This window comes from Salpingoeca rosetta (assembly GCF_000188695.1).
Source record: "Salpingoeca rosetta unplaced genomic scaffold supercont1.1, whole genome shotgun sequence".
NCBI classification, from domain to species: Eukaryota; class Choanoflagellata; order Craspedida; family Salpingoecidae; genus Salpingoeca; species Salpingoeca rosetta.
In genome coordinates this window covers 758,891-771,522 of record NW_004457740.1, presented here as the reverse complement: position 1 = coordinate 771,522, position 12,632 = coordinate 758,891, and the positions used below count along the sequence as shown (strand labels likewise).

The 12,632-nt window shown below is 56.6% G+C and overlaps 2 protein-coding genes across 2 annotated transcripts in view; both read right to left on the bottom strand.

Annotated features, from left to right (window-relative positions):
* Positions 1-1,232, bottom strand: part of PTSG_00163 (CAMK/CAMK1 protein kinase) — a 3,182-nt gene extending 1,950 nt beyond the window's left edge. The window contains exons 1-2 of the mRNA XM_004998658.1: positions 656-1,232; positions 180-470 (exon numbers count right to left, since the gene is read on the bottom strand). Coding sequence (XP_004998715.1) covers positions 180-470; positions 656-769 — 405 coding nt within the window. The 5' untranslated portion in view covers positions 770-1,232. The remainder of the gene's footprint in view (positions 1-179; positions 471-655) is intronic.
* Positions 1,233-1,897: 665 nt separating this feature from the next.
* Positions 1,898-12,340, bottom strand: PTSG_00162 (uncharacterized protein; the record flags this gene model as incomplete). Its single annotated transcript, XM_004998657.1, has 18 exons — positions 1,898-2,138; positions 2,286-2,374; positions 2,573-2,656; positions 2,854-2,880; positions 2,930-2,965; positions 3,259-3,365; positions 3,651-4,416; positions 4,703-4,823; positions 5,128-5,549; positions 5,786-5,859; positions 6,068-6,295; positions 6,453-6,585; positions 6,770-6,994; positions 7,233-7,280; positions 7,420-7,516; positions 7,754-10,772; positions 11,240-11,817; positions 12,300-12,340. 18 exons carry the CDS (start codon positions 12,338-12,340, stop codon positions 2,081-2,083), a joined length of 6,153 nt encoding a protein of 2,050 aa, XP_004998714.1. The 3' UTR covers positions 1,898-2,080.
* Positions 12,341-12,632: the final 292 nt, after the last annotated feature.

Genomic DNA, 12,632 nt, shown 5'->3' with positions numbered 1-12,632 from the left:
ACACGACACACACACACGACACGACACACACACACACACACACACACACACACACACACACACACACACACACACACACACGCACACACACGCACGCACGCACACACACACGACAGAACACAATAGACATACACGTTTACACACATGTTTACACACATGTGAACACAACAAACACACACCTCATCGACGATGCGGTCAAAGAGCTCGCCACCGGAGACGTAGTCGAGGACGAGGTAGAGCTTATCTGGGGTGTCGAAGCACTCGTGCATGCCGACAATGTACTTGTGCTTGACTTTCTTCAGGACGCTGATCTCCGTCTCAATCATGTCCTCCTTGCCTGCACAGAGGGCCTTGTTGATAATCTTGCACGCGTACTTCTGCTTGGTGCCACGGTGCTCAGCGAGCCGCACCACGGCAAAGTTGCCTGTGCCGAGCTCCTGCCCAAACTTGTAGGCGCGCTCCACATCGCTCTGGGTGAACCCGTAATAAAAGGCCATGGTGGGAGGTTAGTGTGACATGAGGAACCGCAGGCACCAACGTCGAAAATGGACATGCATTCATTCATGCCCTGCACTTGCAGAACCACGTCATTGCACCAAACCAACAGCAGAGATGAAAGGCGTTTGTTCACACACATACACACACATACACACACCTTTGCGTGGCGGGTGGTGATGCGCTTGACGCTCTGCACCATCTTCTTGAAGGCGGAAGGCGATGAGGCCTGCTCCTTGGCTGGCTCCACGCTGGTCTGAGGGTCATTGTTCATCTTCGTTTGTCTCCTTGTTCAAACGGAGGGCGAGGGGGAGAGGTACGTCTGACAAGGGCGACGTTGGCGTGATCAAAGGAAGGAAGGGCTCACGACAGCAGCAGCAGCAGTAGAGGCGGCGACAGCAGGTAGCAGCAGAGGAGAAGAAGAACTCAAGCGTTTGAGTGGTTGGATGGATGCTGGATGGGTGGATGTGAAACTGATCAAACTGTTTGAGGAGAGAAGAAACACACTGTGGTTGGTTTGGTCAACAAACAAACAGGGAGGAAAGAGTGCAAGCAAGCCAACGAACGCGCAGCGCTCAAAGCGTGTGTGGAATGCCAGGCATGAGAGCAATGCCAGCCAGCCAGCAGTCGCGCAAGTGCATACTGGCTGGCTCGTTGGTGGGAAGCTGGTGTGTGTGTGATTTGTGTGTTTCGTCAGGCATGCGTGCGTTTGGATGGTGGCGTTGGTCATCATTCGCCACCAGAGAAAAGCGTTGTTGCAAATTGCAAACGACCGTTCCTGCAATTGGAAAAGAGGGTGCACAGAAACACAGACGAACTGCACACACAAACACGCACACACACAGAGCACACAAACACACACACGGCACACACACACACACACACACACACACACACACAGAGCACACACACACAGCACACGCACAGCACACGCACAGACACACACACGCACACACACAGCACACGCACACACACAACGACTCTTCTTCTGTGACGATGGTCGAGCAAGCTGTAGAGCTGTGGTATTCGTTTCATGCACTCATGTGAACTGAACTGAGGAAGTGATACCGGTGGCGCAGAGGTCACATGCACATGTACACAAACACCCACAGCCACAAGAAGGATAGCTAACTGCACACGGCACTGCGGCACCCATATCGACGTAACAGTGGAGAGGCAGTGACAACGTGTTCACACAAAACAAACACGCTTTCAACCAGACATGCGCGAAGGCACACACACACACACACATGCATCTACAAACGCCCACACACACACATGCATCTACAAACGCCCACGCACAGCTTCAAACACACACACATATACAAACAGCACTCCCCCAACAAACAAGGTCTCTCTCTCACTCACGCACTCTCTCACACGCAGTCCAACAAACGGGGACACTGGTGTCAACGAGTATCTACGATCTAGCACGCGACCCCCCCCCCCCCGGTGGATCCAAACACAGCCAGGAGGTTATGTAACTCAAACAAAAGGCAAGAGCAAGGCGGAAACAAAAAGAAGAGAAAAGAAAAGGCGGCGTGCTGAGCACACAAAAAGTGCACGCGCGTGTCTGCATGGTCTTCTACTTTCGCAAGAGCTGCTTGCCTTGAAACTTGGCGCGGGCGAGAACGGGTAACACCCTGCAGGAGAACACAAAAGGGCCAAAGCAAACGTTAACGTCTTGGCGAGGCCAGGAGGAAAAGGCAAACTGCACAAGGCACCACATTCATTGTCACTTGTCATCTGTGTTTTTGTGTGTGTGTGTGTTCGCATATGCGTCAGCTTACTCTTCCGTGAGCTGGGCGAGCTGGGTTGTGGGCGCGGCCACGGGGCGTGTGCTTGATCCACTCCACTGCCGCTGTCGCTGTGTCGCCGTCTGTCAGTCCAACACACACACACACACATCGATGAGCACCAGCAAGAACACGTGTGAGCGTAATTACCACGCAAGAGGAGACCCCTTGCAACACACACACACACACACACACACACACAAACACACAAACACACAAACACGTACACACACACAAACACGTACACACATGCACACAACAGACGGACAGCTGTGACGCACCTCGATGGCTTGCTTCAGTTGTCGCTCCTCAACCGATGGCAGTTTGGATTTCAGATGGAACTTCTCCGCCTCCATGTCAAGCGCCTACACACGCACACACGCAGTCAGGCAGACACATACAGACATACGCACAGCACAAACAAACACAAACACACACGTGGAAGTGTCGACAGTGAGCTGGCGAATCGGCACATGTGTACATCTCATGCAACGATGAGAAATCAATCTGTGGCCGATTGAACGACCAGCAAGCAGCAAGGTCAAGCGAGCACAGCCCATACCTCCTGCACAGCCGTGAGAAACAGCTCCTTGCCAGCAAGCGTACAGCGTGTTGTCGCCGAAAAATGCAATCCACACCGCAGGGCCGCTCTGGCGATCCTCAACACGCTGCACCTGCTCATGAACACATTGGTTGTTCATGTGTGTGTGTGTGCATGAGTGAGATAATGAGGTGATGCTTGCAATTCCTGCCGTGAATCAGTCCCTCAGCACCAATCCACAAGGCACATGCACGCCAAATACGAGACAACAACACACCCACGCAAAGCCCCCCCCCCACACGCACACACACGCACACACACACACACACACACACACACACACACACACACACACACACACACACACACACACACACACACACACACAAAGTCACGTGGGCCAAGCAAGGCAGTAGCGCAGCGCACCTGGCCTGGCCAGTGCGGATATGAGCGGAAGCGGCACCACACGAGATCGCCCGGCTGTAGAGCGAGCAGCGCTTCCCGCGACCACGTAAACGGCGAAATGTCTTGGCCTTTGTTGTTTTCGTGGCGCAGTGCACGGGCGAGAGGTGTGGGCAGCAATACATGCATGGTGTGGAGTGTGATTCAATAAGCTTGCGAGTGGACAAGCCAAAACTAAATATCTACGCTCCCTTCCAAACACATGCACACGCACACACGCACACACGCACACACCCACCCACCCACACACACCCACACGCACACACCCAAACACACACACACACCCAAACACACCCACACACACCCACACACCACACACACTTTCTCTCTCACACACGATTGCAAGCCCATCTTACTCTTGTCGGTGGCCGAGAGACGGGCAGTCCAGAGCGGGCTCGTGGGGTTGAGTGTGTTCGCATCGTGCATCGACGGTGCAATGCTGCCGTGAGCTGCTGACTTGAGCGCGCGCGAGGGAATGGCTGCATATAGCGGCGATGATGATGCTCGAGCTGCGGACGCCGTCACCTTCTTGGTTGCGGGAGATTGCTGCTTCTGCTTCTGTGGCGACAAGCGTGCGTTTGAGCGGCGTGGTTGCTGTCGCACCGGCTGCTTCGTCGCCTTGGTCGCCTTGGTCGCTGGCGTGCTACCGCCCTTCTCCCGCGAGGCCCGCGTGACCTTGGCGGCTTTGCTGGGCGGCGTGGCGCCACCATCACCACTGCCGGCCACCTGCTTCTGCTTCCCTCCGCGAGACGCTGCCGCACCGGTTGAAGCACGTGTTGATGCGGACGGTGACGCCTCAACGTCCGCCTTTCGCTTGCCCCTCACGCCATCCGACGCCCGTCTTGCACTGCCGCGTGTCCGCGGGCCAGCGGCATCATCCGCGCTTGGTGTTGCCGCCGGCCCTTCGCGAGATCTGCGCGTTTGGCGGCCCCTTCTCGACGAAGACACGCGTCCCGTTTCTTCTTCGCCGTCTGCCGCGCCTTGCTCTTGCTGTTCCTGCTCTGCCAAGGGGGAACTGGACGGACTATCAGCGGAAACAAATGTGTCCAGCAGGGAGGCAAGCGGCATGTCCCTGTATTCGGGCCGGTGCAGCTTGTTCTCAACGTCCTCAAGGCTCTCCGCCTGCGATGCAGCGTCGTGCACATGTGCAGGCGCGCGAGTGAGACACGCGTCACGAGTGAGTGCCTCAGAATGGGCGGGGGGATTTGCACGAGTGCAGCTTCCATTCTACAGACGCACAAAGAGATGGACAAAAGGACGGACAAAGAGCCGCGCGGATGGACCGACACACAGACAGAGACACATACATACATACATACATACATACATACATACATACATACATACATACATACATACATACATACATACATACAGACAGACAGACACAGACACACACACTGTGCACCTGGCTAAGCGCGATGCGGAAGACATCGGAGAGATAGTGCTCCTGCCCAGCCTGCACGAACGACGGGTGCTGGTGGCCGCGGAAGAGCCGGCAGTTGCGAAGCGGCGAGCTGAGGACTTCACTGTTGGAGGTGCCGGTGTGGTTCGGTCAGAGCAAGAGAGCAAGCGAGGGAAGGAGGGACAGAGGAAGACCGAAAGCACAAACATGTGTGAGATGAAAGCACACACGTATGTGATGGGAGCACAGCGGGCATGGTCACATCAATCAGCGTTCACCAACAAATGCACTCGCAGATGCACTCAGAGTGATACACACAGACATGGGCGCCAATAGTGTGCAAGCTGGACGGACGCCTCGAACACGACAACAAACGAAACAAACCAGAATCAAACAACCAACATCCCTGTTGCACGAGCAAAACGCACATGGTGTTGTCGCCGAAGAAGAGGACAGCAATCCTGTCTTTCAAGCGCGAGCGGAAGAGCCGACGCACGACACCGTGCAAGTCGGCGGGCGCTGCGTTGAGAACTTGCTTGCAGGCAATCGTGAACAGACGCGCCTTGATCACAGCGTCATCAGCACTCGATGCTGCCGCTTCATTGAGAGCAGGCGTACTCGTGCCCTCTTCAGCTTCCGTCTTGTCCGTGCTTGTCTTTGATTTCTTCGCTGGCGGTGGAGCGGCGTCGTGAGCGCCTGCTACGTCTCCTTTCTCATCATCCCCGTCCTGCTGCTGCTGTTCTTTCTGCTGCTGTTTCTGTTCTTTCTGTTCTTTCTGCTGTTTGGTAGCGCCCTCAACGAGCGCGTCAACGTCTTGCTGGCTCTCCGGCACAAGCGGATTGTTAACCACCTGCCAATGCCAACGCAATGGTGAGCCATGACGTTACCAACAAGACCGCAAAGTGAGCACCAGTTGACACAGCGCCCTGTGACAAAGCTTGCATGCAGGAGGATGAACAACAACAGCAACAACAACAACAACAACAACAACAGCAGCAACAACAACAACAACAACAACAACAACAACAACAACAACAACAACAACAGCAAAACCAAGAAAAGGAAAGCAAAGACGGAGCAACCCACCATGGAAGGCCAAAATGGGTACGAGCGAAATCGGGTCCAAACGAGTGTGCCCGCAAACAGAGAGGACGGGTCGCCTATTGGATGCACACACACACACACACACACACACACACACATATCAAACACAATGCCGCAGATGCGAGTTAATTAGGAGGACAAGACACTTAAACATCAAGGTAACTCAACGCAGGTCTTTGGTGTGCATGTAAATGTCTGGGCAAAGATAGTATCATCACATCAACGAACTGTTGTGCCACAGCGTCATGTCAAACACACACTCACATTCAAGCTGATCTGGCTTTTGCTGCTCCTGCTCTTTCGCACTTGTCTGCTGCGACTTGTCTGCTTCCTCCTCTTCCTCCTCCTCCTCCTCCTCGTCATCATCGGCAGAGCCACCGCTACCACTGCCACTGCCTTCCTCGCTGCTGTCTCCGTCTTCCTCGCTGCCCTCCTTCTTGTCGTCCTTGGCTGCGTCCTTGCTGCCATCTTTTGCGGATTCCTCCAGCGTATCTACAATGCAACCATCCCCGATGCCAGGCAGTTTTGAAATAAGGTGTCACCGCACAAAACCACACACACACACACACACACACACACACACAGACACACAGACACACACACACACACACACACACAGGAACAACAACAAGTTCTGCAGTGTTCGTACATGAGAGCGGTAGAGGGGCACGGTCGCCTGTGATGCCCATTCGGCGCTGCACACGAATCAGCTCAGCCAAGTTGCGCTCCTGCTCGCGGTGCCGCAACTGCCCTTTCCTGTTGCGCTCAGCAACCGTAGACCACTGCATATGCACGCACACATGCAGAAAAGCAGGGCGATCACAACGGCTGAGAGAAATGGCATGCGTTCCCTCGCGAACAAACAAACAAAAATACGAGCCAGCAAAACAAACAAAACAAGCTCTTAAGGGTAACACGCACGAGTAACTCTCCAATCAATTTGCTGCACACGGTCTCACAACGCACCTCCGTCTCTGTGAGCTGCGCGTAGTCTGGCTCGGTGCGCCGGGTTGGGTGTTGTGCAGCATCTGCCCCCCTCCTCATGGTGTACCCTGTCCATGTCGACTGGGGAACACGCAGGGCCGTTGCATGCACGGCCTGCTTTCGGACATCAGCCTGGCCCTCTGTGATCATGTGCGCCGCCTCCAGGAGCGCGTCGGGATCGCTGCCGTTTGCATTGCGCACCACGCTCTGCAATGGAGAAAATGGGCGAGGCACGCGTAGAAAACAAACAAGGTGAGCGAGCATGCGGATACAAGGGCGTGAGAGACTGGAGAAGAGCCCGCGCAAAACCACCGGGCTGACACATCGACGAGGCGCGTGCGCACACTCGTACATGCACACGCCACGAGGGCGGTGACCACCATCACCACCACCACCACCACCACCACCACGACAACCATCATCATCATTATCGCCGCTACACTACCTTGAGCAGGAGTTGCTGTCGTGGATCTGTATCGTCTTCCAGTGTCGTCTGAATGCGGGCAGAGACATGAAGGGCAAGATCACGTCACGGCACACGTGAGAAGTATCACTTGGAAACACACACACACACACACAACGTCAGCTCTCACACACCCATGGAGCGTAAGCAGCACGCATAATCATCGTACAGAAGTGCAGATGTGTTTGAGGGCATCGGGGTGCTTGTCAGTTGGTTCGTAGCGCCGCGCATCAATCACGCGCTTGGAGCGGCCCGATTTGCGACGTCTGCACATCACGTGTGCGATGCAGGTGCAGCGTGTGAGCCGCACGTTACTAAGGCACGTGTACATCACAGGCAGACACACACACACACAGACAGACACATGCACACACTCACAAAAACGCGCATACAAAGCGTACATACGCGTAAAAGCGAAGCAAGGTTACGAGGATAACCAACCAACCAACCAACCCACCAACGCAAAAAAAAAACAAACAAACCAAAACGGCAGTCATACGTACTTGGCCTGATGGTGGGCGCGCTTAGGTCGGTCTGTGACCCCGAGGGATGAAGCCGTGGGCGAGGCAGAAGCTGCGGTGGCAGCTGTTGCGGTTGCTGTGGGCGCTGCTTCAGCGGCACCACTGTCAGCTTCATCGCGGGCTTGCTTCTGCTGCTGCTTCTGATGTTGTTGTTGCTGCTGCGTGCGCCGTTGCTGCTGCTGATGTAAGGCAAACGCACGCCGAAGAAAACCGGCCGGCTTGACGCCAGGGCCACCCTCTGCTTCCGCGTCATCCTTCATCCACACATCATCGTCTTCATCGTCTTCATTGTCACTGCCTTGTTCGCGCCGAGCGCCTGCTTCCGTGCCAGCCTGGTGAGCAGACCAGCTCCCACCAGCGGCATCCGCCCTCATCTGCGCCACCCGGGATGAGTTGCCTGTGCGCCGTGCACCGGGCGTCCTGTTCTTGTGCCCATCGAGTGCTCCACCCAGCTTGTTCAAGATGCGTTGCAGGCGTCGCGCCTTCTTCGTCTCCTCGTCCATCACGGGCTCGTCCGCCCCTTCATCCTCAGTCGTTCGCTGCGACGCTGCGGCTGCAGCTGCAGCTGCAGATTCTTGCTCACTCTCTGCCTCAGCGTGGGGTGTGGATGCGGGAGCAGGAGTGACGGCAGGAGAAGGTTTCTGGCGCTGCTCTGCAGGCTGCCTCGCTGACGGTTCAGCAGCGCCGGTGTCGCTTTCCACCTCTGGCTCTGATTTTGCGTGCTTCGCACCCTTTCTCTTTTTCTTCCCAGCACCTGCCTCGAGCTTCTTCTGCTTGTTCTGCTTCTTGTTCTGCTCAGTCTGGCCTGTTTTGGGCTTGCGCGACGACTCGTCTGTGCGCGTGCGTCGGCGCTTCGGCAAGATGCCGGCAATAACTCCCCCGCTCTTTTGCTTCACTTGATGCTGTTGTGCAGGTGGTTGGTGTTGCTGAGGATCATGTGTTGGTGCCTGTGCATCTGCTCTTGCTGCGTGTAACGCTTGCTGCTGGTCGGGAGGGAAGAAAGCTGGCGATGCGGTGCCTGACTGGCCATCAGCCTGCTGCTGGTGCTGCTGGTGCTGGTGCTGCTGACGCGCATGTGCTTTCTGCGCTGGTGGTGGCAGCAGTGGAAGCGTGGGCGATTCCGTGTCTCGGACTTGGCTGTGGTCGCGATTCTGCTCGTCGTCACCGCCATTGCCGGTGGTTGCGGCACCACTCCTGCGATCACCACCATCACCACCACCACCACCCTCTGGTTCAAGAAAGATTGAGAGGACGTTTGTCTTGGACTTGTGCTGTTTTGCTGTGCTGGCTTCAGATGGGTGTTGGGATGGGTGGCGTTCTGCGCTGCTACGCCTCTTCGCCTGCTGCTCTCTTCTTCCCTTCTTCTCACTGACATCCGCCTCGCCCTTCTTCTTTCTTCTCTTCTTCTTCTTCTTCTTCGCCTTGGCATCATCACTCGGGCTGTGGGATGCAGATGCAGCCTGCGTCTCGCCCGCCGCTTGCGCACGTGCGCCACGCTCCTTCTTGGACTTTTTAGACTTCTTCTTCTTCTTCCGCTTGCCCGGTGCTTCCGCTGTCGCTACAGCGGCTCCGCTCACCGCCACTTGCTGCTGGTGCTGTGGTGGTAGTTGTGAGTGGTGCGTGCTGGGCAGCGAGGGGCGCCCAACTGCACCGCCTGGGCTGCTGCCCACGGCACCAACGTTGCCTGCAGGCATGTTGCCTGGTTGCAGACCACCATGCATCATCATAGTTGCCTGGGGCGCACCAGGAATGACACCAACAGCGCCTGTCTTGAGTTGCTGTGCCCGTTGCTGCTGCTGCTGCTGCTGTTGCTGTTGTGAAAGTGCGGCAGAAGGGAGGGTGCCAGCTGGCTGCAGCATGGCATGGGTGACGACGCGTGATGTGCTGGGCTGACTCCACGCGGCCGTCATGCCCAAACGCGGCGCTGGCGCAACCTGTCGCATGTACGGCGGATGCGCAGCTGAGGAGTACACGGCGTGTTGGACGCCGGGCTGTTGCTGTTGCGGCAAGCGCCCCCCTTGCGCCACAAACGACGCCAGCATGCTGGTTGTGGTGATGGGCGCCCGCAGGGTGGAGGGCATCGCCTGGGCCGACATGGAGGGGTTGACTGCGTGTCCCTGTGGCACCATGCTGCGCTGCATGCCCGCAGCAAGCCCTGATGCTGACACCAGCCCTGTCGTCACGCCTCGCCCGTGCTGTTGCATGGGCTGGCTCCCATACGCAGCGTATGCGTTGGTGCTGGGCAGATGTGTGTTTGAGAGCATGCCTGGCTGCTGCTGATACCGTGGCTGCTGCTGGTAGCTTGTTGCCGTGGGCAGCATGAGCGTGCTCTGTGGCGCAGCTGCAGGTGCCTGCTGCATGGCCAGCCATGCTGTGGTGTTTGGTGTTCCCATGGTCGGTGGGAACGACAGGGAAGCCGTCATCTGGTGTTGCCGGGCGACGGGCGGTGCCACCATTGCCGTGTGTGCGGGCGCTTGTGCGGCAGCAGACACGGCCGTCATGAAGGAGGACGCAACAGAGGCTAGCTGGCTGCCTGGTGCGGGCATGGTTGGTCCTGCCGCGGGCGTAAGGTTCAGTCCACCTGCGTGGTTGTTGCGGTGGGCTGGTGCAGGGTTTACGTTGCGGTTGCCTTGCACCATGTGTGGTGAGGGCTGGCTGCGCTGATGCATTGGTTGCGCTGGGGCGGTTCCCACTGCAGTCGCAGCACGAGCGCTTGCCGAGGCGGCTCTGGTGGGTGCAGTGCCCGTGCCCGCTGGCTTCCTTCTCGTGTGCACGTTCGCTGACCTCTGGGAGGCTTCAATGCTCTTGTGCAAATCCGCCTTCAGATCCCGCAGACTCGACATTGAGCGTGTGGTTAGCCAGGGCGCTACAACGTAGCGCGCTGACGGCCATTCGGTGGACGATGGAGCAATGCACGTGCTTGTGCCTGCCACCTGAACAGAACTTGCGCTGGCCGCATGCCCTGGCATTGCCACTCTACCGTGGCTCACATCTTGCTCACCTGCTTGCGGTCGGAGTGATTCATGTGAGGGTATGGTCCAAAGTAGATGCAGATGGCACGTATATGTACAACAATGTCCAAGACGAACACGTACAAGGAGATGGATGTTTGGCGGTCCCATGATGAGCATTTAGCGGCGTTGAGGAGGCAAAGGTTGCATGCGCAGTGATTGAAGCGCACAACGCCCGCGCGCGAGTTTGTGTTTGTGTACGAGTGGGTGTATGTGTGCGTGTTCATGTGCGCGTGTGTGCGGGGGGGGGGGCGATGGATTGTGTGTATGTGTGTGTGCAATTGTGTGTGTGTGTGTGTGCGATTGTGTGAGTGCTCAAATGGCACATGATGGCATGTGCATTGGCAATGGTGAGCACGCCTAACGCAGGCAAGGTGGGCGGTTGCGCAGCATTGTGGAGAGCGGGATGTAAGCTGTCTGTTTTCTACGACCGAGCAAGGAACGAAAAGCGGCGAACCTTGCGGGGTGGGAGGGGTGACGGTGGACGTTGTTGTTGGGGTTGAGCTGTTTGAAGCGTTTGAGACACGCTGTTTGGGCGTCTTGGAGCGTGAATGGCGCTGCTGCGATTGCTTCTTCGAGGATGGGGGGTGTGTCTCTCGTACGCTGGCCGTCGAGGACGAAGGACGGATTTCCAGCTGGGGCGAAGACGGCCCTGATTTCACCTGGTGCGCGGAGTGCACAGTCTCACCCTCGTCACCATGGCTGCCGCGGTTGTGTGTTTCAGTCGGTACAGGTGCCGCTGGTGCGGCTTCTTCTTGTTGCTGCTGCTGCTGCTGCTGTGTCTGCTGTGTCGTCTCCTTGGCGTCATCATTGTCGGTCGGTTGTCGTGTTGGCAGCGTGTGTGCTGGTGCATGTGGAGTGGAAGAAGCGTCCTGCTGTGGCGCAGGGGTTGACTGTGACGATGGCTGGTCCGCAGCACTCGTAGCTGCGTTCGTGCTCACATCTGCAGGGCTCGGACCTGACCCCGACAGCGCATCGTGTTGTTCTTCGGTATCTTCCTCAGACACCAGCGAAGCCATCTCAGGTGTCTCTTGCCTGATATGAGGTGTATGTCATGTCGTCGTTGTTGTTGATGGCAGGTACATGTTTGTGTGCGTATGTGCGTGTGTGTTTGTTTGTGTGTACAGGAGTGAATGGTTGTGGGTGTGTTTTTGCGAGTGTGCGTGCGTGTTTGTGTGTGTGTGTGTGTGTGTGTGGGGGGGGGGGAATGTTTGTGTGTGCGTTTGTGTATGTGTGCGTGTGTGCGTGTGTGTGTGTGTGAGTGAGTGGAAAGCAAGGCGACGAGAAAGGTGGGTGGCTTGAAGGAACGTACGCAACAGTCATGTACATCCACACCTCCCAGACATGGCCAAACACACTCGACAAAGGCCCATACAGACGCAGGCACACATACATCGCAGGCACACATGTACTGCACGGCTCATGCGACACGCATACCAATCAAACAGACCCACGCACAAGGCTCAGTTTCATCTCCACATCAGTTACGTTACAGGGCTGTTTGGGCAAGCACTCACGCTAGCGACGAAGACAGCTCCACACTCATTGGCACCTCCATGGGGAGGGGTGATGGTGCGTGTGCCTATGGTGCAACAACCAGATGTGGATAAACGGCAAGGGTTATTAGAGGGGTGTCTGTGGTTGGATCAGAAACACACAAACAACAGTCAACCACAGAAATAACGGTGCGCTTGAAAAGCATGGGTTGTGGGTGCTTTGGCAGGAGCCCGCTTGTGCGTGAAAGCGCGCCGCCCTGCGACCCATGCACAGAGAGGCACAGGGCGGATCGCTTGGTCCAGAGCAAACCAAACTCAACAAAACACCAACCAAGCAAGCCACGTGACCTGCAA